At 41.9% G+C, this 26931-nt stretch overlaps 1 protein-coding gene across 7 annotated transcripts in view; it reads left to right on the top strand.

Moving 5' to 3' along the window:
• DPF3 (double PHD fingers 3) overlaps nt 1-26931 on the top strand; it is a gene marked incomplete at its 5' end in the record, with an annotated part of 154597 nt that overhangs the window by 52885 nt on the left and 74781 nt on the right. For all 7 annotated transcript variants that reach the window (XR_014590339.1, XM_083863045.1, XM_083863049.1 and 4 more), the window contains 2 exons: nt 13342-13502; nt 18411-18518. Coding sequence is in view for 6 of the 7 variants with exons in the window: in XM_083863045.1 (XP_083719171.1) it covers nt 13342-13502; nt 18411-18518 (269 nt within the window). The remainder of the gene's footprint in view (nt 1-13341; nt 13503-18410; nt 18519-26931) is intronic.

Here is a 26931-nt window from a genome sequence, read left to right as displayed (position 1 = left end):
GGGCCTGCAGCCCTAATGGGTGGGGGCTAAGACTTGCATCTACCCCTGAGACACAGTGGAGCCAGCAAAGATGGGTTATTTTAAATTGTGTGGTGACAGGCCTTTTTTTCCCCCCTCCCTTTTTGTTCCCAGAGGATAGCTGGGGAAGTCTGCTGTGCCAAGTGGTTGGAATGTGTTTTTTCTCCTCTTCCTCCCCCTTTGAAACAAAAAGAGAAAACTTTATGCTGTGAATTCTGTTAATTGGGAGACATAAATCCAAACTGTAGTGCAGCATTGCTGGGCTAGGCACCTATTGAAGTTTAATGAGGGAACAGCAGCTTTCTCTTGCCCTCCCCTCTTATGCTCTCCCTACAACAAACTCTTTCTTGTGGTGCCATCCTATTCCTATGCCAGTATGGGAAAGCCTGAGAGAGTGTGTGCAATTGTCCAAAGTTCTCATGGGTCTGAATGCAATATGTGACTCCTTTGAAATAATGCAGCCAGAGTGAGGCATGGACATTATTCCAGGCTGAAGTTAGTTGGTAGCCAGTGTAGGAAACAGAGGTTCCTCTGGGTTCCTGCCCTTAGTGGCTGCAAACCCATTGAGGGAAATCCACTCTGCAACAGAAATTTAATGGTTTATGTGCCCTGACCATATGTTTTGGCTTGATGACAGAGTTCCATGATGAATGTTATATGACTTTTTACTTCTTGTATCAGGCCTGATATTTTCTCAGAACTTGATAATGAAGTATTTCCTTATCACTACTGACTCTCATTAAATCCAAAATAGAAAATAAGAACCCTTCTTCTTGTTCTTGCTGTGGTAATGGGAACAAATTGGTTCCCATCAGCTTGTACTGGATGTAATGAAGTCCCTTACACAAAAAAGTCAACCTGAGAGGGCCTTAATCAGAGCATGAATGGGAATATAATTAAAATGAGTGTAATAACATATACTTTAGCAAAGATAGACAAGTTCATCTGAAATGGCTCTGGAGCGAATGCCAAAAGCAAAAGCTTCCCTTTGGCATTGATGCTTTAAAAAGAAAAGCAATTCACATAGTGGTAGAAAGGTAGATTGGAAGGGTAACAGGAAGAGAGCTTAATTAGAGGGCCCTGTGAGTCCCAAAATTTCTTAAAGCCAATGCTGACTGGCTCTGAGATCTGCTGCAGTAAAAATAATAAAACATACCCTCAGGTAAAAATGCTTCTTATGGTGGTGCAAGACAACTGTTCAACTTGAGTTCTGGATAATATAACATTACCACACAGGGTATTTTAACCTGCTGGTAATATTTTACTGCTTTTTCCTGCTAGCTCGTTTATGTTTATGTAACATTAAACATTAAAACTCTTATTTTTATCAACTTCACCAAGCAATTTTATCAACTGCTGCTGATGAAGCACTGGAAGTCTGGGAAAAGCTGCTTGCTTTTGCTTTGAGAGATGGGATGTAAGGTTAGAGGGGGTGGATGGTGATTGCATGAGCAATGCAGGTCAGGTTACTGTTGGATTCCTCTTGCAAGATAAGTGAGAGCCCTCTGAAAGGTAATTATTGGAAAGCATAAATTCCTGAGATAACCTGTCCAAGAAGAAATACTGACAGGAGAAGAGGCCATGTGTTAAAGGCTAGCCATTACTCCAGGGCAATGGGCTAACCTCTCTCTCCCTCTTTTTCTGTAACCTCTCCTTGCTCTGACAATTGACTCCTGCAGTTCTTTTCCTTCAGTTACTTGTCAATCTTTTTCTTGTCATGTTTATAGACCACTGTGATGCTTGTCTCCATTCTGTGCTAATTGGGGTGCAGACAAGTGGAGACTCTGTATGCAGTTTAGTTCCATGTCCAAACTCTTGTTTAGTCATTGTCTTTGCTTATCATTGTTATTGCCATTGCAGGGTTCAGGTAGCTTTTACAGGATTATCTGGGAAAAAAGAAAAAAAGAAAAAAAAAGTTACTTATTTATCGTATTTTTGTATAGAAGAGCTTCAACTAGCTTTCAGTGTGACATGGTGTCAGCTTTGTCTCTGAACCAAGAAAATTGCTGGATGGCACTTGGGGAAGGAAGTCTTGTAGAGTGAGAAAACAAATTTCAGAGGGAAAGATGGAGCAAAACTGGGAAATAAGAAAAATGACTTCTCTTTCTCTATGGCTTTGTTATGCAAACTCTCCGTGTCTCATCTGTAATGTAGAGATAATGATATCTACCCAACTCCTGTTTCCACTGGTTGATTGATTAATGACTGTCTCATGATCCCTAGATTACACTTTTGTGACCTGCAGCTTTAACTACTGCAGTGTATTACATACAGAAAGAAAATGGAACCAATGTGTTAGCTCTGGCTAGTTCCAGCTGGGAAAACATGATAAACTGACCTGAACAGCCTTGCCCACGTGTATCTGTTTCTAAGACCTCATTCTAAAAGTGCACTGAAGCATGTGCTCTCTGTTCAGCTGCCATCTCTGTTCAGCAAGACATTAAAGTATCTGCCTAACTTTGAATTGAAGGGGATTTGCACACTCAATAATGTTCTGTGCTTAACTGAGACCTGATGCTTTGTCACATGCAGGGTTTCATCACAAGTGTTTGAAGACCTCAGTCAACACACAGGGCCAAAAGTGAATTTGAGGTCTGCCCTGGCATGATGGGGATATGCATTAAACAGCTGTAGTCTTTCAGACTTGCCAAAGGAGTAAGTTATTTGAGCAGAAGAAAGGATTGTTATTTTGCAGTGATAATTGCAGCATAACAGTATTGCAGGCTAATTGGGTTTTTTTGCTAATTGTTAAGTGAATTACAAAGCTTTTCTATTTAATTTAACTGTTCTACAGTAATAACCACCTCAATCTGATACTTGAATTAAGGTGGTGTTGAGAACAGGAAGCAAGGCAGAAGAAAAAGAGGTGCAAGGAAAGTCCATTTGTATGGGAACAACTGTCAGATATTTGAGTTTCTGAAAGCTGGTTGTGGCAAGTACATTTTCTTGACTTTATTAAAGAGTTCCTCTTGGGTGCTGCATAAGTATCTACAGAAAGCAGGGCACAGGTGTTTGAAACATCACTCCTCAGAGTTATATGTTAGTATTTGCAATGATGGTTTGCTATGTTCCCATGAGATGTGCTCCAGGTGCAGAAGATCCTGTGCCTAGACCTTTGAGTTAGTTCCAGTGTGCTCTTAATACAGGGCATTCTTTATGCTGGGGGAGCTGTGAGATTGTGTTGGATGCATCTGTTTCACCTCTTGCAATTTTTATTGTTACTTTTTGAGGAGTAATAATGATACTTCAGCAGAGGAATGACTGTAATCTGCCCAACTTCCATTTGTGAGTAGAGCTGGGGGAAGGAGGTGAGAAAAGGAAATCTAATTCACAGATATCTTGGGAATTCCCCTATGTAGCATGAGTCAAGTATATTCCTGCTGTATGTCTGCCAAGGCTGGTAGATTTATACAAGTAACAGAATGATTGTTCTTGTGTATTTAAGAGAAATAATAACTCAAAGAAACATAACTTTAGTTATCTAGGCATGAGATGACTTTATAGAGAACAGAAAATATGATTTCCTGTTTTGATAATTATTGACTGGGTGCAGTAGATTTTAGTGTTTTCTTACATGTATGTTCAGTTTCTCACAAATAGATCATGACCAAGGATCTGAAAGTGCTACCCATTCAAGATTAGTAACTTCAAAGTACTGGCTCTAGCTGATTTTTTTTTCACCAAGACTGACCTCAGAGGTGAAGTAAATTCTAATAATTACGTGGTTTTATGTTAGAGCTAGATAAATCTCTGCTTTTCTACTTGTGTGATCATTTTCACCTGTGCAAAAAGGGTTGTTTCCTGGAGTGGCACTTCCTTTGCAGCAGGAGATACAAGGTTCCTACAATAGAGACAAGTCAGTAGAAAAATGTGAGCTTACTAACTCTTTCTAGTAAAAGGGCAGGAAGTACCTAAAATATTAATGTAATAACAATTCAGTGTAGGGGGAAGCTTGCATGCCATTTAGGAACATTTATGCTACTCTTCTACTTGTATGTTTATTTTAAACTCTTTTAGATTCTGCCACCTGGATTGAATGGCACTGCATATTTGTCTACTAAATAACTGCACAAGGTGCAGGGGAAATCCCAGCCTGAGACCTTCCAAGAGGGCTAACAGATGTCATTCAGACCAGGACCATGCTGTAGAGCTTGGACATCTGGGACTCTGACATGGCTTAGAGCATGGGACAAAACCCCCATGGTCTTCCCTGGCATTCCTGTTGAGCTCTTGTGGAGATATGTAGCTTCATGAAAGATGTGATACTTAGAGACACATGAAAAGGAATGCTCTTGTCAGCTTAGCTGATGTCATTTGGGCCAGTGATGTAACTGAAGAGGTAGGGAACAACTTCCATTTCCATTTGCTGTATCTCCCAAGAGGGCTGTGCTGGCTGAGTGACCCAGCTGTCACCACTCATGTTGTGGACAGACTTTTTCCCCTTTGCAAACAAAGAAGTTTGCCACTTGAAGACTAACCCAAGCTGGTTGTACTGCTGGAGATACCTCTGGTGGCAAGAAGGGGTTTTGTGAGCTTGCCCTCAGCTTTTCTGGGCAATGTCAGCTGGGTTTGCTCTAACAGATTGAATGGCCTTGCTTGAACTGAGTCAGGGAGCACTCACACAAATATTGCCACTGGCAGGAGGTGTGGGAGCAGTAAGCTCTAGGAGACAAGCAGTGAAAAGCAGCAGGGTAGGAGGGAATGGGTGATATTTTTAGCTGGCACAGCTAGAGCTAGGAGAGGATTTCTGTTCATGATCTGAGCATCTTTTTAGTACAGACAGTGCCTGAAGTAATGCATACGATTTATTATTGAGGTAAGTGTAGGGTGTTACCCGTGTTCTGCAGGGGAACTGTTAAAGCTACAAAGGAAGTCACGGCAGAGTAATTTGTAGAAGTCTGGTTTGCTGTCTTCCTGGTGCCAGCTTGGGTGATAGATTATGGTTTTTACCAGGAATGCAAAAGATAGGATCACTGTGGGAAATCAGAACTATGGGAGCTGAGTGCACAGACTTTGTCTTTGACTACATCTGGCCCATAAGACTATTGTTGCACTAAGCCAAACAGAATTCTGGTGACCCCAAGCCCCAGCAGCTTGAATCTTTTCTAAAAATATATATAAAGAAATCCCTTAGATGTTGTCATGTCCAATCTCATACTGTTGCTGAAGTTTTCGTGAGTTCATTCCTTTAGTAATTGGAGAGAATTTTTGACCTTTCAGGGGAGGTTAGGACCAAGCTGAATTCTGAGTGCTGTCTTCAGACACAAAAGAGGTCTAGGTTATTACCTTTCACACCTGTTGTTCATTTAATTGGATGATGCTGCATCTCTTTAAAACAGAAACTCTGGCCCAAGAAAGAATAGATGCTCTGAGATATCCCCAAGGAGTCTGCCTCTGAGATTAACCTAATTGGTCACTGTGCTGAGTCTAATAGAGATTGTATGCAATGTCTGTGTCTGGAAACAACTTATTTAGCTTGATGTATGACATGGAAACTGCTGCTGATGCCTCTTCATGGAAATGAAAGTAAAGAAAGAGAAGATGCAGACAAATTACCAGATGCACTGTAGTATAATTGTTCACAGTCCAGCGTATTTGAATGAGGCTGATAACTTAGTCTTCTGAAATATGTAATTTTGTAAGTACACATCAGCTTGTGCCATACACAGATATCTCTTGCATTCAGCTAACAACTCTGCATGTTAGCAGCTGAGTGAGATGGGCAGAATGATCCCACTTTTTTGGCTTTGAGTACTGGGAATGTGGCTGCAGGCCCTGAGCAGGGTCATGCACAGCTGCAGGAAGTGGAGCACCTCTAGTTTCAATCCTTATTCCTGCACAAAGATGGCTGCAGCTCTTTACCCTGAAAGCCAGATTTTTGTCAGCAAGATACCATCATGTACCACACTCTTCTTGGCAGTATTAACTTGTGCTGCTGTTTCTTTTCTTTAAATGGAAATGCCAGCAGAGCTCTCATACTTCTACAATACCTGTGATGGGGCTAATCAGATCAATTTTCCTCAAATTGTAAGTTAAACCTACCTTTTGTCATTTTTCTTCAAAGACAGACTTTTTGCATGAGATGATACCTGTAGTTTCACAGTGGATTAAATTACAGCCTAAGCCTATTTCCAGAGTAGTGAATGTAGCTCACTCTACAAGGCTGTGCTGTCTGTTAGGCATCAGCATCACACCGTGATTCAAGCAGTGAGCACCCTGGTGGTTCTGGCCACAAGTAGCCAGCAGAGATTTCCAACCCATCAGGGGAAATCTTCTGGTAAACACCTGCAGAAGGGTATTTCTTTACCCTTTTACACAGAATGCTAATGCCGAGTGTTTGGAGGAGGGTGCTAAAAAAACCCACATTGCTTTTACACTGATTTTGGGATTCCACCTAGACTTGGAGCTCAGGCATCTTCTTGACTGCTGTAATGTCTGGGCTGTGCCAGTGCTGACTCAGGAGCTTTTCATCAGCTCTCTGATGGCTCCTAATCCCTTGAACCACATACAGTCTCTGCACCTGCCACAGAGCAGTGATCAAGTGCTAGAAGCTTGTCTGTTTTGACCTGTCTGCATGAGTTCTTCCAATGAAAGGCGTTAACTCTCCTGGAAAGTCTTTTGTTTACACTTGGATCATTGCTGCTCCAGCAACACTGTCTGCTTTGTATACTGTTTTGTGGTCTGATTTGTGTAGTCTACCTATTACCAAAAGAGTCCTGCTAGCCATTGTTTCTCTGACATTGTATCCCAGGCTGGGGAAAGTTATTCAGTCTTCCTGTTGTCCGTCAGGTGAAATAACTCAGTATGTATAGAAATGAAATAGCTGTCTCAATGACTCTGGCTCTTGGAGAGTGTAGCTATGTGTTTAGAAAGCTGCCAAGTTTATGTTAAAAAACTGAGAGCCCAGAAAGTTTGAGTCATTCTGTAGCACATCTGGAAATCCTGTTTTGCCTTTGCTCACGTTCACACCCCTTACATCATTAGAAAATGTTGTGCAGGGACAGATGCAATGGACCACTATGAGAAAACTGAATCTGCACATTCCCGCACTTTCTGGCTTGCCATTAGAGTTTGTGGAAGGACTTTGAGCAGTCTGTTATGCTTCACCTAACACCAGGAAAGCCATTCTCTCTTCCTCTTGAATCTCCATGTCCTACCTTTATGCATTTGCAAAGGGTGCGTGCTTGTAGCAATTAGGCACTGACTATGAACTAGAAATTCCAGAGAGTGCAGCCAAAGGAGGGGCCTAGCCAGCCCTTTGTTGTTTAATGCTCAGTAGTGGTCTGACACTTTTGAATATGTCATATTTTCTTCTGCTTGGATCTTTTGATAAATGTTATATTAGCATCTTGCAACGTAATGTGAGGATGAGCAAAGCAGAACACTTTATCTCTTCTGGGAAGATGCTCTGGAGCTGAGGGTCTGCAGTCTGAAGATGTTACAGGAGTCTGGTGATACTGGATTCTGTTAAGCACAGGTTTCCAGGTGCATCTGGGTATAGAAAGGAGGAGCAGACATTCAAGCAGCTTGAACTTAGTCCACTGTGCCCTTCATGAAAATCAGACTTCTTTGGCTTGCTTTGTGACAGGGTAAGTACTACAGTTTTGCAACTAAGAGAGAGAGAGAAACACACATGAACAAGGCCATGGCACAGCTTGAGAAGAGAATTATGCTGGCTGAAGAGGGAGAGGAAGGCCCTTTTGGTGATTGTGTCTGTAAGATTGTCCACATTAATAGTGTTAGTGCATAGTTTGTAATGCTTCCCACTTCCAATCAGCCTCATTCCCATCTCTTCTGACTTCAGCCTCTGCCAGCTAAGCTACCCTTGCTTTCAACACTGTGAGGTTTGGGAGAGTGCTGTCAGCATGAGGGGAAAAAGATACATAAAGCTGCATGTCATCAATGTAATGGCTGGCATTGCTGCCCAGATACTTCATCATATTCCCTGAAGGTTTTGCATAGATATTAAACAGAAGTGGCTGAAGAATTGAGCCCTGTGGCATTCTTCATGTCACAGGTCATAGAGAGAAGGAGCAGCTGCCTGTCAGGGGCCTCATGGGACTTGCTGGAAAGGAATAGTATAGCCAGCTCAGTGCTGTTCTCTCAACACTTGCCAGACATGTAGTTGTCCAAGATGGTCTCCAGTGTTGCAGGCAACTGATAACTCTGGTAGTGCCTGCATGATTTCTTACTCTCTGTTCAACTTTGTTAGAAGGCCTAAGACCTCACCGGTGCTTTATTTCCAGACTCATTCATGAGTGTCTCCAAAAGGAAAGTAAAAAGTATCTTCTGAAGTTGCATTGCATCACTGCTCTCATAGCACTTCTTAGATCTCACACAGTTTGAAACTGGATGACAGTGCTGCTGAAAAACAAGTTCTGATTTAAAAGGTCTTTTTTGGTTGTCCTTGCTGTTCCTCAGTGTCAAATAATCTAAGATGTAAGACTAGAGGCTAAATCTAATAGTAAATGAAAACTCCATGGTCTTAAGAAAAGCAAGGCCCACATTTTTGATTGTGGCTGAGGACCATTGCAAACTGTAGAATGAAAAGTCTGTTACATGACTAGTCATTTCTTCCTGTGCTATCAGGTTTTTACTTGTCTAGTCATGTAGTGAGCATGGGTTTAGAGGGAAATGACTAGAAAAGAGGCCTGGCCTCAAGTAAGGGAGACATTCTGGATTCATACTCAGAGATACCTGGTGGAAATTTAAGAACTGCACTTAAGGAAGACTGGTTGTTATACAAGTTTTCCTGGGGTGATGTGGACCTGTAATCATTGGTGAGCATGGCTGATTATAGGTCTTCAGCGAGTGGGTCACTTTCTCTGGGTACTAACCTGAATTGTGTTAGGCCCTGCAGGAGGGGCATGTTGGATTCTGCCTATTTTGTAGCTGTTATAAAAGGTGTAAGTGCACTCAAAAATATGTGACTTTGCAGGATGGACTGTGAAGTAGTGGTGGAGAGCTGCTCTGCTGCTTTCATGGCCCATCAGGATCCCTTGTCAGCACAGAAACATCTTGAACATCTGGACTGAAGTCAGGCTCTTGGTCCTTGTTGCTAATTTATGGGCTTATAAGACAGGCAAGTTCTTGGGTTTTTTTTTTTTCTCTCTCTCATTGAAGGCATGCTTAGACAGCAGAGTCATGGCAGTAAGTACGATACAGAGAAGTAGTAAGTTGAAGTCTGCTCAGAAACCTTATGGTCTAGTTAGAGCTAGAAGGCAAAGATGGAGGGAAGGGAAGAATTGTTCTTCCTTGACTTTGTTATTAGCTGACCTGATTCCATGATAGAAAACCTCTGTTTCTTAACACTTAAAAGAACAGTGACCTCAAGGAAGTCACAGAGTCTGATTTTCCATGCTGGTGCTTGCTGTCATGGCAGTGGCTGCCTGCAAGGCTGCACAGAATTGCACCAGGCTCATGTCTCTGTCCCAGCACTCAGGGGGCTGCTGGTGCTCTCAGAGTGCCCCGTTCACACCGAGCTTTCACTGCTCTCAGCCTGCTCTTTAGTTTCAGTCCCGCTTTTTTTCACCAAGAGCCCCTAACCTCTACGAAGCATTTACCCCTCCTATGCAGCTTTGCAGGAGTGTGCAATAGCATAGGTTGTTCTTTTCCAAGTCCAGGAGCTTTTATCAGTCAGCCAGAAGCAGGTTACTGTAGTGTGCATGGGTTGGTATGTAAGCGCAAAGCCTGTGTATATGCCAGCAGTGTCTGTCACTGGCATGCCTGTCCCAAAGATCTGGGGTTTCACTTGTGGCTCTGTACTGAAGGGCTGTGTGTTTTTCACAGCGTGCTGGCAACTGTATTCTGTATTTCCAGTTGTGCTGCCTTCAGTATGATTTGTCTTCCTTGTCCAGCAGTTGTTCATGTCCGCTCCTTGCTTTCTTTTTCCCAGCATCTTTAAAATCTGAACATATGCTGATGATTTTGTGTCATTAATATCAATCTAGACAAGTCTGTGTGACCTTTAATTCCCCTGTCCAAAGGGAAGAATTGACCCTTGCAGTCAGTCACAGCGTAGCACTGACTCATACATACTTTTCATAAAAATAATGAGGAAATTCCCCATAGTTTTTACAGATACTTTTTCAGGATTTGAAGTGGAAGTCTTCCATAGCAACACAGTTTGGGAAAACTATGAGCATGTAACAGATAATTATTCTTTTTTTCTGACATATGATACACTTTATAATATTCAATTTTTTCTCTTCTTGTATCTCACTTGCTCAAACTTAACGGATCTGTTTGAGTTTCATTGGAGCTCTTGTGCTTTCCACTCTTATTCTGATGCTTGTCTGTTCTCCAGCTCCATTGTAAACCTCCTGGGAGGAGGCTGGAATATGTCCCACCTCCCTGAATCCACAATGATGAACACAATAGGACTGTACTTCCCTTTTTTTTGCACTGATTTTAATACACTTTCTATTTTTTCCTGCATAAGATAAAACATGCTGTGTTTAGATATGTAGCCCAAAAAAAGAAAAAAAATCTCTAAGTTTGAAGTTCTTTAAAAAAAAAAAAACCTAACTGAAGTTTGGAATGAATGAGAATCCCTCCTATAAAGACTAATGGTAAAACAAAATGACTAGGCACTCAAAAGTAATTTCAGGGAAGATGTTTACCACTGACATATGAGTGTCATAAGGAAATACTGTTTCTTTATTTTCCTACATTTGATTATTTGTCACTTAAAAAAATCCATTTATAATTAAGGCCAGGGCAATTCCTCAAGGTCTCAGTATCTGAATATCTTTCCAGTGAATACTTAGAGAACTGCATTTTTTTGATCATGCTTGCTGTAGTGGAGCCAAGGAAAGTGTTCTTAAAATATGGAGATGATTGAATACTTCTAAATTGCTATTTTTCTTTAAGGCAAAAAATGCATATTTAAAATCTTTGGAATAAATGTAACGAAACAGCCAGACTGCAATATTTTGTCAAGAGTGAATTTGACCCGTTATCTTGGTTGCTTCTCTGCAATTAGGATCTCAAACCCTCTTTTGTCCCTCTTAGAAAAATATGAAATTTACTCTACTTGATAGTGTGATTTAAAGCCAAATGTTTTACATTTGATGACTTATAGTTATTTTCAGTCTTAGACCAAGGTCGAACTGAAGCAATCTCCAGTCAGATCCTATATCTGGGTTGCTGAGATTGTTTTTGTTAATGTGGATGCTTTGTGGTGTGCATATTCTAATGACTGAAGTGATTTTTGGCATAAGGAAGACTTATGCAGTGATGGCAGTTTTTTGTCACACACCTATGCTTTTCTTTCCAGTGTACTCCTTAGAGTTAGAGAATATCCCTGGTTTAATATAGAAGGAATCTGACATAGCCCTGAGGAAGCTCAAGTGTTTGTGGAAAGAGCTGTTAATCTTTGATCAACTGGGGTCTCCTTGTTACTGACTTTGATTACACAAGTGTACAACTTTAATTACAGCTTTTAATAAGATTTCATTTCTTCCTAGTCACATTCTTTGGATAGTAGAGCAGCTTATCTTTTCCTTTCTTCCCTGCTCCCCTTCCCTTCCCCCCTTGCCTTTTTATAGAAAAGGGCGTTTGAGGTCATTGCAGGGGATTCAGTGTCCGGAGGGATCCTGCTGTACACGCTCTGCCCATGACTTTACCCTCCACTCACTTGCACAATCCAGAGAGCTCTCTCCTTCAGCTGCCCTCCAAATATCCCTGCACTGGCAGCTGCCTAAGAGCTGGTGGTCAGCAGGGGAGGACAGGCCTGGGAGGCACCATGTTCACAGAGACATTCACTGCTGCACAAAACCTCTGAAAAACCCTTAGGAAGTATCTGTAGCCAAAGAATGTTCTGATCTCCCCATCACTGGATAACCTGAGACTTGGGTAAAAAGTTCTCATCATCAGAGCTGAGAAAGGGGAACTTGAGGTGCCTCCTTTGTTATTTACTGTATTTGTGCTCTTCCTTAAGCCTCTGCTTTGGGCCCCTGTCAGTAATAGGATATTGGTCCAGTACAGCCAAGACGAAAAGAGTTTGACTGCCATGTAAAGCATAAGATACACCTGAGAAGTCACTTAAAAGATGTGAGTCACAAAAAAGAGACAGATGGTAAAACAGAGCAATTTGCACTGACTTGACATTCAGAGGTGTGCAAAATTTGAAAATGCCAGTTGTGCCTACGGAAGAGAATAGTGGGGAAAACAACTAATACAACAGCAAAGGGAGCTCCTTTTATCTCTGTGCATGCATCTCTTTGGCTCACTTGCTGTATGTGCTATACTCTTTTTGCACACTAATGAATATCAGAGTCGGAGCAAGTTATGCCATCTATCACTCTGCTCCTGTTTTCTAATGAACTTGCCCCTAACGGGTAGCTTTCCTAGCTACTCATGTCACAAGTGAATTTCACCTTGACAATAGATCAAGAATGAAGTTCAGCAGTGTGGCCCTCCTACTTTGCAATGCTCCAGCATGACAGCTGCTTTGTGTCCTCAGGGTAGCTTTACTTTGATGCTTTTCCCTGTTTAGAAAAATTTGGAGGGAGGATTTTGGTAATCTCCAGCAGGCAGAGTTTTTAAATCTATCTCAAGGGAAGATGAAGATTCTACAGAATTTTTGAACAAACAGTTATTTATGAAGTAAGTGACATTGTCTTTAGAACTGTTTTTCCCACTGGGCTCCAGAGAAAAGCAGCATTTGCCATGCTGGATCTGACTGGTCTCTGCTGTAGCCTGCTGCTCCTAGCACCTCAGGCTCCACTGTGGAAAACTCTGGAAGGCTTATGATAAAGCACCTAGTCTGACCATTGCAGATATGGCTCTAGTTATTAAGGGGTGTGTTTTCATGCCTCAGAAGAACACAATAAGAGAACTCTGGTCTTTGGTCTTATGGACTCTTTGACACCAGAAATGCTGGAGTGAAGTTCTTCTAAACTTGGCTGGCTTTCTGGTTGCCTAAAACACACTGCAGTAGTTGCTGTAACATGGGATTGAAATGATTGGTTTACTGATTTGCCTGGACAAACTACAGGGGAAGAGAAACAATCAAATGAGTTCACTGTGGTGTACATGGGCCTGACCCAGGGTCATAGGCCAGTGTGATTGCATCATTTGCTCATTCAGTAGCCATGCTGCTACTGAAAAGATCTGTCTGACAGCCTGATCTTTTGATGATTTTGACATCACTTTCTGATGACCTGCTTCATCAGTGTCCTATGTCACCAACATTTGCATCTGTCCAGGCAAAGTTTTTTTGTTTCTCCATTTTCAAACCAACCTCACGTCCCTTTTCCCTACTCTTGTTGGAGGAGGCAGCACAATCATTCTCACTGTCTGCCCTGTCTCTTTTGGCAGACTCGGGGACCAGTTCTACAAAGAAGCAATTGAGCACTGTCGCAGCTACAACTCTCGGCTCTGCGCCGAGCGGAGCGTCCGCCTGCCCTTCCTGGATTCACAGACTGGGGTAGCTCAGAACAACTGCTACATCTGGATGGAGAAGAGGCACAGGGGACCAGGTTGGTAGTGCTGTGTCTGTGTATGCATGTGCATGTACGGAAGGCTGGCCACTGAGCCCTCACGGGGTTTAATTAATAGGAGCTCAAACCTGCTACAGGCCACACAGAGGAGAAACTGCCTAAACCTCTGTGCCCGTAGGGGATTTCCTTTGGTAACTGCTGAGAGCTCATGCTAATTACTCTCTATGCAAAGGAGTGCCTGACATGGTAGTTTCTAAGGCTGCATCATTGTAGCTCTTTTCATGCTATCAATCTCAGTCTGTAGCTGAAGACTCAATGCTCTGCTCTAGGCAGGAATTACCTCCAAGGTGGAGGTGGAAGTTTCTTAGATGAGTGCTGAAAATAAGGAACTATATTAGGAAGGATACAAAACTGAAGTAAAATATATGAGAGTCCAGTTAATGGAATGAATGTTGTTCTAATGGTCAGTAATATACATATAAATCCTAGTTCTGCTTTGATTAGGTTAACTTGGATATCAGTTCTGGAGCTGTGGTTCCCTTGGGTACAGAAAAGGTTGGTATATTTCCTTAAGGAGCTTTGGCTAATGCCTATTCCACAGCTCAGTGAAGCTCAAGGGAAAAGAGCACTATTATTTTTGTAGACTTTGGTCAGTTGTTCCTTTGTTAGACTAAATCCATCAGAAATCCTTTTTTGAAAGACAAAGGACAGTCACCTGGTCCAAGACCGGAGATGTTGTTCAGACAGAATTCCTTCTGAACCCCAAGGGGAATTTGGCTATTTTGCTAGGTTGTAGCTTACCGATAGTAAGCTGAAGGAACAGATTTTTGACAGCACCAAAATGTATTTTTACCTTTTATTTTCCCCTTTAGTGCAGCCCAGAGGATCCAGGCAGGAAGGGACCTGGGGTACACGGGCACTGGAAGTATGACATGCACACGTGTGCATAAATATGTGCCAGTTCTCTAAACAACATTGACACCCTCCCACCTTCACCCTTCACCCCCTCAAATTCTAGATCTGAAATTATGGGAAGGTGAAACCTGCTCTAATCTCCACTCTCTGGTTTATAGGAGATGAAGTGAGAGAAACACTTAGGATATTCCTTTACCCTTCTGGGGCTAAGAAAGCAATTGCTGTTTCTGAAAAGTACCTACCTGAGTCTTAGCTAAAACCTTCCTTCTCCTTTTTCTAGGATATACAAAAGGAAGGATCCTTGTGCTCCACCTATTACTAAAATACCAAAAGTAGATCTAGGGTTGTCTTGCAGTACCATCAGAAAAGATGCAGCCACTTCTGGTGCAGGAGACAACAGGTGTTTTTACAGTGTTAAAAAGACCTGAAGAATATTTTAGCTACCAAAACTGCTAGGGTAATCCGGGACCACTGAACGTGGTTCACAAGATAGGAGTTATCTAAACTTCTGGACTATCTCTTCTTTTGTAGGGTTGCTTCATAAATCTTCCCTTTCCCTTGCCTTCTCTCTTGTTATAAGTAAAGTGCTGCTATTTTTATCCTTCTGAACATGGTCAGAAGATATATATACCCAGGTATACATCCACTGTATTCACAAGTAATGTTTTGTCAACAGCATCTTCCACAAAAAATAGACACAGATAGTCTTGTGTGGGTCTCATTGGCACCTGTACATGAGCAGAAGGAATCATCATAAGTGTGTTACAGCATCACACCAGGAACCAAGATGCCTTAATTCTTTGCCTTCCTCAGCCACAAGCTTTGTGGACTACCTTGAGCAAATTCATTCTGCAAATCTTTCCTTTCTTGCTTCTGATAGTGAACTATTTGGCAGCTTGCCTGGCAGAAGGGGATAGGTGATGGTTCTCCTGTAGGTCTGCACTGGACACTAATGGTAGAACATTCTTTCACAGAAGTGAAAGAAGCCTCCTGAATCTGAACTGGCCACCAAATCTGATGACTTTGTTATTTTGAATCAGAATAATCAGTGTGAAATGAACCAGCCCTCCTCCCCCATATTTGCTTTCCTCTTTTTTGATTTTTATTAGCCCATTTAGTGCTCCCTTGAGTGTCTTTGTGTAATGTATTTCTTGTAGTATTATGGTGAGTCAAGGCATCCCTCTACAGTTTTAGCATGCCTGGTTTTGGTCTGTACACAATGTGCTCATGCTCATACTAAAAGGCTCTGAAAATTCTCTGCCAGCCATCCTGGTATCTGTCTTGTGTGCTGTGCTCACTACCATTTACTATCTCTAACCTGAAAAACTAGATAAAGACAAATGGCAAAGCTCCAGGAGCTCTTTTCACTTACACAGACTTGAAAAACAGAGAAGAGTCAGGAACTCAGCATATTAACCTGAGTTCTTGTGTCCTCTTTGTTAAAGGAGTCAGAAATCTGCATCTCATGATAAACAGTTCAGGGTTAATTTCACACAGTACTGCACATAACTCCCTCCTTTTCCCCTCCCTCCCCTGGCCTTTCACACAAGCTTTGAGTTATGACTCTCCTACACTAATGAGATAAACAACATAACTCACTGCAGGTTCTGCTATTTCCTCTGTAAGCAAATGGTTGGAACCTTCTCTGGTTGCCCTATAAGGTACCAGAGAGAGAGACAACCCACAGAGGGCTGAAGACAGTAATATGCATTATTTCCATATTCACTGCAAGATTGCCTGTGAAGGAGCTACATTCAGAGCACTCAGAACTGACCCATTCCTTGTTGCCTTTCCTTTGTGTAAGATCTACACTTCATGTGAGCCAGTACACAGACAGATGAGGAAGAGGGTAGAGATTCAACTCATTGGTGGGTTGAATGAAGTGAAAATCTGGCACATGTTTTAAGTTCATTGGATGGCAGTATATTAATGAACATGTGTATTGTGAGTAGCAACAGAGAGCTTACCTGAAGGGTTGCAGAAATGGATGTTGGATCATTGTTTCTTATTGATTTACCTGCCTTCCTCTAAGGAAAAGGCAACTCTCTCCTTTCAAGTTTCTAATTGGGCTTTCGGCATGTGTAGTTGGCTTTTTCTGTGCTGGCTGAATCCAGAACTGTTCTTTCATGTAAGAGCAGTCACATTAGCAGATATTCCCTCAAAACTATTAGATCTTTGCTCCTCTCTATCTGGGACAAAAGCTATGGTACTTATTCCTTCAAATGGCTCCTCTATGGAGGCCCGTGAAATGGAGGGCTGATTCTCTGTCCTATTGCTTTGATCTGGCAATTGCCATTTCAGTGTTGTCTCCAAGTCCTTGCACAGGGTGGGGCTTCTTGCCTCCACCTCTTTAATTACTCACATTAGAGCCAGGCACAATCCACCTCATCATTATAGCAATTGTTTGCAGTGGTTAATATTTGCAAAGTGGTACGAAGAAGGGTGTCTGAACACTGTATAAGTGGCAGTTATTCACATTTTTATTTCCAAACCGGTCTTAGGCAACCTGTTCTGAAATGTGTCCTTCTTGGGATGTGCACAATGACCAGCTTTCTGGGCATCAGTGAAAGAAGGGATGAAAAGTCCAAGTCCAATAGCATTCTGTGCACTGAAACAGCCAGAATCTCTGCAGATATTCTGTCACTTGGCCATACTCAGGCAGTATGCCATAGATGCTCCAAGGCCTTGGAAGTAGGTGGAAGGTGCTGGGGTCTGAACTGGAATTCTCAACAGTTGAAATATTTAAAACCAGCAACTTAGATCTCACCTGCAGAATTTGATTAACACATTCCCTCGAGGTGAATTATGTTATTGTGTCTTCCTCCCCACTCCCAAGTAAGAGGATATTGGTTTTTTCATTATCCCCATTTGGTCTGGTGAGTTGCTTTTGTTCCCAAGCTGATATTCTCTCCTTGCTGCTTCAGAAGAGAGGAGAGAACTCTTGGGCCATCCTCCTGCCCTTGAGCTGTTCTGCTTTACTGGCACCCCCTTGATGCTGTCCAGCTGTTCACTGTCAGTAGAGTTTCAGATATAGCAACACCCCTCCTGTTCTCTCTCATATGTTGTCTTACCTGGGTTTTGAGGACAATGAGTCTGGAATTGAAGTCAGGCTTTGTAGCCCTTTCAAGACGACAGCAACTGCAGAAGGGCAGAGGAGCCAAACCAGAACTGGTGGACAGAGAGAGCAGGAAAAGCAGAGGAGAGGATTAAAATCCTCCAACTTTTTTTGCTGGATATTTCTGTGTGTCATCACTACCTGGGGCAGTTGAGGATACTTTGAAGCACTTGTCAGTGTGCTTCTGTGCCCCTAGTTGTGATGCACTCACAAAGCCCTGCTGTGTCCTGAATGCAAGAGAGCAAAGTATAGCTCAAACATTGGCTGAAGAGTATCTGTCAGGAGAGCCAGGGCAGCTCAAAAGCCAGTGATGCCAGATGTGATTTAAGAAAACATGCGATGATATAAATGTTGTTGGTGTATCTCCTCCCTCATTCGGAATATTGACACGAGGAGGTAAGAGTCAAAATAAAGAATTAGTATTCAAACAAAAGTCCTGAATGTAAGCAAAAATACAGAGTCAGACCTCTTGGATCTTGGTTTGCTCCTGTTTGGAAGACAGAAATTTCCTGAGCTGGTCTGTGCATCAGGGCCTCAGGATTTGCATGTCAGAACTTCATCTCTTCTCTCTCAAGGGGCTTTCTCTGCCCGTGGAGGAGGCATTGCCCTTGCGACCCAGGAGAGTCTGAAATTCTATTTACCCTCAAGAAATCACAAATTATTTATGTGCAGCTCTGGTTTCAGTGAGCTGAGTGAAGTATCTAAGTGAGACCTAGATTCTCTGTAGGCCTGATCCCAAGAGGTGCTGAAGAGCCTCAGGAGCACTGGATGTCTTGAGTGTGTAGCTCTGCCTCATGATTTGCAGTATTGAACCCTCCAACAAGGAGATGCTGGAAGGGCAAGAAACAAAGATGCTAGAGACAGTGCTTGTGGTTTACAAACTGAAATGTGATTAATTTTTTGCCTTTAATCTTCAGGCCTGGCCCCAGGTCAGCTGTACACATACCCAGCACGTTGCTGGCGCAAAAAGAGGCGTTTGCATCCCCCTGAGGATTCCAGGCTGAAGCTGCTGGAAATTAAACCTGGTAAGTATTTGTTTGCCTGCCTCTCCTGAGCTGCAGAGCAGCTGGCATCCATGCAAACCTGGCATTTAGACCTTGGACTTTATCTTTCCTTCTTTCCAACCATTTCTTATTGCATCTGTTGCATCTTACTTGATTTGCTGTAACCATAAACACTAAACCCTGTGCATACAACCCATCCCTTACAAAAATGTGAACAACTTGTAATGAATCCAAGGGGAGCTGAATTTACCTTCTGCAGGGTCGAATCCTGGCCTCTATTAGAAAATTCACAAGAATGTAAAGAATCAATGTATTACTAACTTTTTCCTCAGTGCATTACTAACACAAAGTCTCACTGGCATCTGCTGCCTAATCTTTGTGAAGAAGACCACTGTGTGTGTGAAACAGTAAGTATAAGATAAGGTTTTTCTTGGTGGGGCTGGTGTTGAGGAGTATGACCAGATTGTAAACAACAAATAATAAAAGTAGTGAGCATATGCCACATTTGTGTATTTCTGTCTGACTGTATGTGTACCTTTGTCCATTATTCTTTCATTCTTCTTGTCCTGCTACTCTTCCACAATTAAACTATGTGAAGTGATGAGTCTGGATGCTGAATAAGTGACTGTAAAGCAGATGTGGAGGAGCTGCAGCTGTGTCAGGTAGAGCATAGTGTTGTGCATTTTTCCCTGCAGTTAGTAATAAAGACTTGCTGTCTCTGGGGTCAGCTATTATGAGAAGGAGGCAACACATATACTCACAGCTGTATGTGGTTTTTAAGAGGTGAGACACTGCCAGTATAAAAAGTACAGGAGAAAACCCCCAAATGTAAATTAAGAATATTAAAAAAAACCTGTTTGACAGAAGAAAGTGCCTGGGAACTGAGCTATGCTCAGCAATACTGATGACTTTGCTTCTATGCAGTAGTTGGCAGAGAGAGAGGAAAGGGCAACAGAGACAAGTTCTAAACCCATTAAAATCAGAGGCAGAATTCCTGTTGATTCTGGTAGAAACAGTTTTTGAAAACTCCCTACCTTCAGTATAGGAGACATCAGCAGACAGTTGGAAAAGAGGAAGAAATGCCTATAACCACTCAGTTGAGGTTCAAACCAAGGGCAAAATCTCAGCCAGAAAATAGAACTAGACCTCACAGCAGAGCTGCTTGGAAAGAGCTGATGAAATCAGTCATATACATTGATGAAAATGAGAGTGGACTCTAGGAAGAGGATAATGTTGGCTCATAGAAGTGCCTACCTTAGACTTTGTGATGATGCCAGTACTGCTGTGCCTTGGTAATTTTGTAAGGTAAAGCAGTAGGGTACAGTTTGACTCTTTTTTGTTTGCATTACTCTTCTTTGCTATACTCACTGAATGCCAAATTAGTGCATCCTACATGCCACAGGGCATGAAAAGCAATTACCACAAAGTTATCAGATAAAGAGACCTCAGCATGTCTGTCTCTGTGTTGTTTTCCCTGCTATAAACATCTCCTCTGCATCTCAGGAGTGCTACTTTTGTTGCATTGCTAGTGGCAACCAAATAAGGCGAGTTACATTGGTCTGCCATTTAAATCTATTTTCCAACCAATTTCTATCTAGTGATTAACTTTCCTTATCAGTTATACCCCAAAACAATTTCATTCCATCTGTGCATATCAAGAATAGACTCACTAGTCAAAAGTGGGATTTGTTCTTTCTCTGATGCGAAAGTATAAAAGCTATGGAAAACATTGGAACTCCATTTAAAGATAGCTTTTGAGAATTTGGGAGAAAGAGTATAATTTATTTTCAACATGGACCACAGAAATACTGCAGATTTTGGAGGAGAATACTGTTGTAAAACCTAATGCTGAACCTAGGAAGCTACCTCATGCTGACTTCTTTAGTCCTCAGTTAAACATCAGATGGTCGTGTAGGGCAAAGATGTGGAAATTTAAGGTTTATTAAAAAGAACAGAGATCACAGCTGTAGGACATATAAAATCTAATCTATATATTCCATAGTTTCACTCCACTTAGGACCTGGGCATTCTGCTCATTCCTTAGAACTGCTTTCAGCAGCTAGACAGTGCTTATGCTTGGTTAATATGCAAATACCTGATTTTTATAGAGGAGGCTGTGGAATTGTTGATAATGACATTGAGGCAGTTCTTGTAAGACAATCACTGTAACAAACACAGAAGAGGATCTTTGCTCCTAAAGTTGCCATTCCAGCAGTCAATGGGATTGGCACCACAGGTGTGAATACTTATTGGACTGCATCTGGGCTTTCAGAGTGGCAAAAAAGTTGTATACAGAAGTTCCTATATTCAGACCACATGAACATGATTTAGGAGATACACAGAACTAGGATTTTTGTTTTGGTAAGTCATAGGTAGTCATTGGCTGGTCAGTAGGTAGAATCAAACGATTGTTTTGCCAGCAGTTCAAGAGTATAATCAATCATTTAGTAATAGTACAGTATACTATTTTAGTTTTTTAAACTTAAATAGTTTTATAGGTTTTGGTTTATAGTTATAATCTAATTTTGCACCTGAGTTGTAGCGCATGACACAACTCAGAGAGTGAGAGTTTCACATTTGGTAATACCAAAATCTAATGAAGAAAATAATAATGGTCCAACAGTCTGCTGTTTTTTTTGTAAATTGCAAGGTGCACTATAATGTTTTTCCTGGGGTGAGTTGCTTCTTGATAGAAGATGGTACTTTTGTTGTCCTGATCTGTTGCTTTTATTTAGTTTAAAATGAAACTGTTTGGTTTTAAGAATAGTTACAGCCAAATTAGTAAAGGTGTGAATACTGAAACAGGAATTGCTGATGCAGCCTTTAAATGTCTATTTTCCTGTGCCACTGTATTGAGAGTAACATGCATGCATTGATCCAGTAAAGTGTTTTGTTCAGGGATCTAGCAGTGTTCATGTTTGTGCTATTTCTAAGCATCCTCTATCCGATCCAGTAGCTTATCCAGTAGATGTGCAGGAGAAATAAAGTATTGCCAATACTTAGTTATGATAGTGCCTTTACTGACAATACAGCCAATATTATGACCAGATCTTCAGGAATTTCACTAAGTATTTCTGGCATTTACTTTTATATGGCCTGGTCTTCATCTTTCATCTGTAAGTTATATTCTTATCATCAAAATCAAGAAATATGGTCCAAGTGTAGCCTAGAGTTCATTGTTGTAATAGATACGAGCTGTTACTTGAGTCATTACAGTGTAGCAGTCAAGACTTCTATGAACACTCCTACAGATTTGAAACAAATCCTAAGCCATGGGCAATATACTGACATGTTGGCAACACTGTGATTTCATGGATTCATAAAATACCAGATTGAAAGGGACCTCAAAGATCATCTGGTCCAACCTTTCTTGGCAAGAGCATGGTCTAGACAAGGTGTCTCAACACCCTGTCCAGCCAAATCTTAAAACTGTCCAGTGTTGGGGTATCTACCACTTCCCTGGGCAGATTATTCCAATGGCTGACTGTTCTCAATGTGAAAAATTTTCCTCTTGTGTCCAACTGGAATTTCCTCAGGAGTAATCTGAACCCATTAGCCCTCATATTATTCATGTGACTCTGTAAAACGATGTCTCCATCTTTGTAGTCACTCTTTAAATACTGGAGCACAGTGATAAAGTCTCCCCTAAGTCTTCTCTTCTCAAGTCTGAACAAACCTAGTTCTCTCAGACAGCCATATGGCAGGCTTCTCAGGCCTTGGATCATATTGGTGGCCCTTCCCTTGACCCCCTCCAGACTGTCCATATCTCTTTTGTATAGAGGGACCAAAACTGAGCACAGTATTCCAGGTGTAGCCAGAGAAAGAACTGAATATGATAATTACTTATATCTACTAGTGATACCCTTGCTGATGTAACCATCAAAAAAAACCAAAACCAAACAAAAACAAACAAACAAACAAGTCCTGCTGGCTTTTTTTTTTTTTTTTTTTTTTTTTTTTTCCTGTCACAACAGCACAGTGTTCATTCGTATTGAACTCATGGTCCACCAGGACACTGGGGTCCTTTTTTCACAGAGCTGCTCCCCAGCCAGGCAGGTCATAGACTGTCCTGCATTCCTGGATTATGTTTTCCCAGATACATTTCCTAGGTGCAGAGTTTCAAACTTACTAGGTGTTGATACTCATATCATATTTGTGAAACTAGACTTCTGTTCAACCAAGTGTGGGAAACCTGGTTCTCTGCAGAATCAAGCAGTGGTATTTGCATTGCACGGCACTTCAGCACAGAGCAGTGGGAGGGCTGTAAGCAGCTCATGCTTCCACATTCACACAGCTGCCTATTCTCCTGCCCAGTAAAAGAGGAGGAACAGAGCTGAGCTCCTGTGCGTGAGAGGTTTGGGAATAGGTGAGTGAGAGACTTGAGCTGGGTAGTCTGACTTCCAGTGGAGTGAGAGAAAAAGGAGAATTTTTTACTCTACCACCACTGTGAACTGTGGGTGCTGTGAAGGCGAGCAGTAGAGTTCTGGCCCTTGGAAAAATCAGAGCAGTTGGAAAGAGGACAGTTAGAAATGAGAAGGAGATCCTGGTTTAGACCCAAGGCCCCTTGAAATGATAATTGGTCCTTGTCCTATATACTTAGTGGTTTTGTGGTGCTGGGTAGTATGATTCTGTGTTGGGTCAGCTATCAAAATTGTGGAAATGCTATTGCCTACAGTAAACCCTGCTGACAGGCAGGTATTACCCAAGCTTTGCACCTATGCAGATGAGAACAGATACAGTGAGTGTGGCCAGAAACTCTGGTGGAATTTAAATTGGTAGTGTCCTACTTCAGTCTTACAAGATAGCTAAATATAGGTGCCATCATACATACCTACAGAGCTTTTATTTCACATGGTGTGTAAATATAAAGAGTATGACTGTAATGCTTTTGTGTCAATTTATTGATGTCTTTTGGTTTTGGACTGAAAGCCCCCAGTGAAGTTTTGGAGTGTGCAGCCTTCCTACCCTCTTGGAGGGCGTGGAATAGAGTTTGTTTATGCTACTACTGTGCTGAGGTCCTGTGCTGGCATCTGTCCTCTTACTTGTATTGGGCAGTCTAGTGCTCAGCTGAGCCATAGAAATGGGGTTTTTTACCAGTTGTTGGATAGTAAAAGCAAACAAAAGTATTTTTCATTTGCTATTATGAACTATGGTAGTTGTTGGAAGCAAGTACTGAAAACAGATTTTTTAGTTCCAGTTGAACAATGCCTGATCTGTTTTTAGTCTGGCATATGGGGTATACTTAGGTGAGTGTGCTTGTGGATGAATGAACTAAATCCTTACACATAAGCTATTATCTCTTTAAAGCATCTCAATTTACATTGTGGAGACTGACTGATTGTACAAGCTACTGTGCATTTCCTGGGAAGTGAGGAGTGCTCCCAACTCTTGGGGGAGATGCTCAGCATGCCTGTGGAGTCTGGGGTCTTTAAGATGGAGCACCAAAATAAAGTTAAGATGACAGTAAAAAGCAAAGAAAAGAATTTGCAGTAGTATCACTTGTATGAAAGCATCTAGAGACTCAACCAGTGTGTTAGATCATCATCCCAGGGGTTGTGAAGTCTTCTTAGCCATATACTTACAGTCCAGGTATACAAAATATAGTGAAGGAAGTACTTTGATTCCAAAATGGAGGAATGAGTCACAAAGGGTATAAACTACTTCTATGATGTTTTAACCAGAGGCTTGTGGTACAGCTGGGAATCAAGCCCAAGAACACAGAAAGAACACAGTGCTGCTAAGTTCCATATTATTTTTCCTGCTCCAGGTTGCTGTGCTCAGTTTCACTCAAAGATATTAGAGCCTAAAAAATAATTGAAAACGCTTAATGAGAATTTCCTCTTACATTTTTTTCTCTCCTAGGCAATTATTATTGGCTAGTTTCACTTTTGATTTCAGGAATTACTACACAATCACACATTGGTTCCTGTTCTGTGTTACAAGACAGCAGTCTTGTTTTATTATGAACACTGTAAAGAGAGGCACATCTCTTCTTAACAAAAACTTTTTCTATTATTTGACAGTTTTCCTACTATTATCTCTGTAATTAAAGGTCATGTTATGTTATAGAACCTGCCTGGCTTTTTAAGGTCCATTAAGACTATCTTAGGAACGTAACCGGAAGAATAATTCTGGTGCCAAATAAGAGTATGTCTGTAATATGCAGATGAATTGGATGCAATATTCCTGAAGGAGGCTATAATATAAACCTATCAGCTATTCAGACTTCTGATGGATTTCTGCAGATGTAAGTTTACCAAAGATACTTTTTGTGTAGAGCTTATTTTAGGTTTTTTAATAGTTCATGGCTTTTATCAACATTTGCCAGGATGAACCCTGCATTTGGGGTGGAGCTGACTTGACAGGAGCAGGTTTGTTTCTCTGATGGTTTGGTCTGGATTTTAATAGCCTGGCAGCAACCTTCTGTGAGTTTTGCTCCTGGCTCTCCAAAATCCTGGAATTAAAATGGCCTTTAAGATCTGCTTTTAATTCAAGTCCTTCTGTGTTGTAATTCTCTAGGGAAATGGTTTCTCCCTCCTGACCCCCTGGACTCCCTGACCACTTAGAGTGACCCTTACTTCCTTCTCTGACCCCACTGGCTGTGGTCCAGCTATCTCTCCTCTCAGCTGGGAGGCTATAAATTGTCTCCCCTTCCTTTGCTCGCTCTCTTTCCCCTCTGGAAACTCGAAGAATAAACGCCTGGGGCGAAGGTCCCGGGGAAAGGGCCTCTTCTGAGATATCTCACCTCGTCCTTGATATAATTCTCTCCAAATCCTCCTAATAACTGAGCTAGTTAAAAGTCCTCAGGAGGAGGGCAGGAGAGGGAATATATCACTTCTGCACTCTGAAATACTTTGTGTTAAAAATCAATCCGAACCCCCAACTCTCCTCGTCTCTAGTGATACTTTCTTTGAAATAATCCCTGATTTTAGGAGGTTCGCTCCCGCCGCAGGGAGCCGGGAGCGGCGGCTGCAGTGGCGCGGCGCGGCCGGCAGAGGGCGCGGCGGGCAGCGGGAGCTCCGCATGGGATTTCCCCGCGGCGGGAACAGCCTGAGCTCAGAGCTCAGAGCAGCGTCTGCTGGGAGCCGCACCCGGGCTGGGGTGAGCCTAGAGCAGATCTCACCCATCTTTATTTTTGTCACCTCAGGTAGAAGAAAACAAACAAACAAAAAAAACTTTTTGGACAGGGAGAGTGGATGGTTTTCAGTTCCAGTTTGATTTGTTAGAAAGCGCATCTGCAGCCTGACCATGCTGTCCTGAGCTTGGTCTGTACTGTACATATGTGTGTCACATTTCCAGGGCACCTGGAACAAAATTAAGCTTTACATTGTGAATCTAAATCTGGGAGCAGGGATGCCAGAGGTGTTTGGTTTTTGTCTTTGCTGGTTATTTTATACCGCTATAAATATTGAATTCTTCTGGGCCTTTTCTTTTGGGTTTCTGGCCTAAATTTTAGCATATGTTTATTCATCAGCCAAGCCTGCAGCTTACAGATGGGTCCATCAATGCTCCTGAATCGAAAGAGTAGGCTCCAATTCCTCACTAATCTTGTCTTCACAGCAGGACATGGCACCACAGGCAAGAGCTGCTGCTTTAAGGCACTTACACATCCAGCTTTGACTTGTGTTTGAAAAAGTGACTTTCTGTCACCAAGAGGAAACTCATCAGTGTGGGACCTCCTTGTGAATCAGCTTCTTTCTATTATACACACATTTAACCATTTTATTCCATCTCATCCAACACCTTTAAATTCTATCTGCAGCAGGGACCTTTGCTGGTCCAGATCTCTGGCCAGATAAAGTTTGCATTTCTTTTCTTACATGGCGCTAAGAATACCAGAGAACCTGTCTCTTTTTGCATATATTCACTGACACAGGATCATGACATAGAAGTCCTGCAGTGAAATATGCATTTGTCCTGTTGCCAATCTGCAGTAGAGGTGCCCAACTCTGCACTTCAAGTTATACCACACCATCACATCCTTGCATCTCCTGTGCCTCACACAGGACCAGGGCCAAAGGAATATGTCTTTTTCTCTCAGCTTCTCAGTATGTGAAATGGAGGTGCTAAAACATCAGTCTCATTTGTCTGAACTCAGAGAAGTACCTAACAGATATCTAAGAAATACATCTAGAGAGATTGGGATGGGTATGGGAGGCCTCTAAATAAAAATACATGACTGAATAAATCATGCCATTTGCCAAGCCCTCAAAGTGCCAGCATTAAATGTTTTGGCCATCAGCAGAAAGCCTTGAAAAACTGGTATGAAATTGTACCAGCTCTGGTGCACAGCCTGGGCTTATGTGTACCAGGATGATGATGATGAAAAAATAAGTAATTTGTTACACACCCATATATACAAATAAAGAGACTCGCCACAGGTGAATTGTTGAGCCAGATTTTGCAAGGCTGGCTGTGCAGAGTAATTGCTGGA

Source organism: Zosterops lateralis (genome assembly GCF_965231275.1).
Source record: "Zosterops lateralis genome assembly, chromosome: 6".
Classification (NCBI taxonomy): domain Eukaryota; kingdom Metazoa; phylum Chordata; class Aves; order Passeriformes; family Zosteropidae; genus Zosterops; species Zosterops lateralis.
The sequence above is the reverse complement of the archived record's forward strand: the minus strand, read 5'-3'. Positions and strand labels throughout refer to the sequence as shown.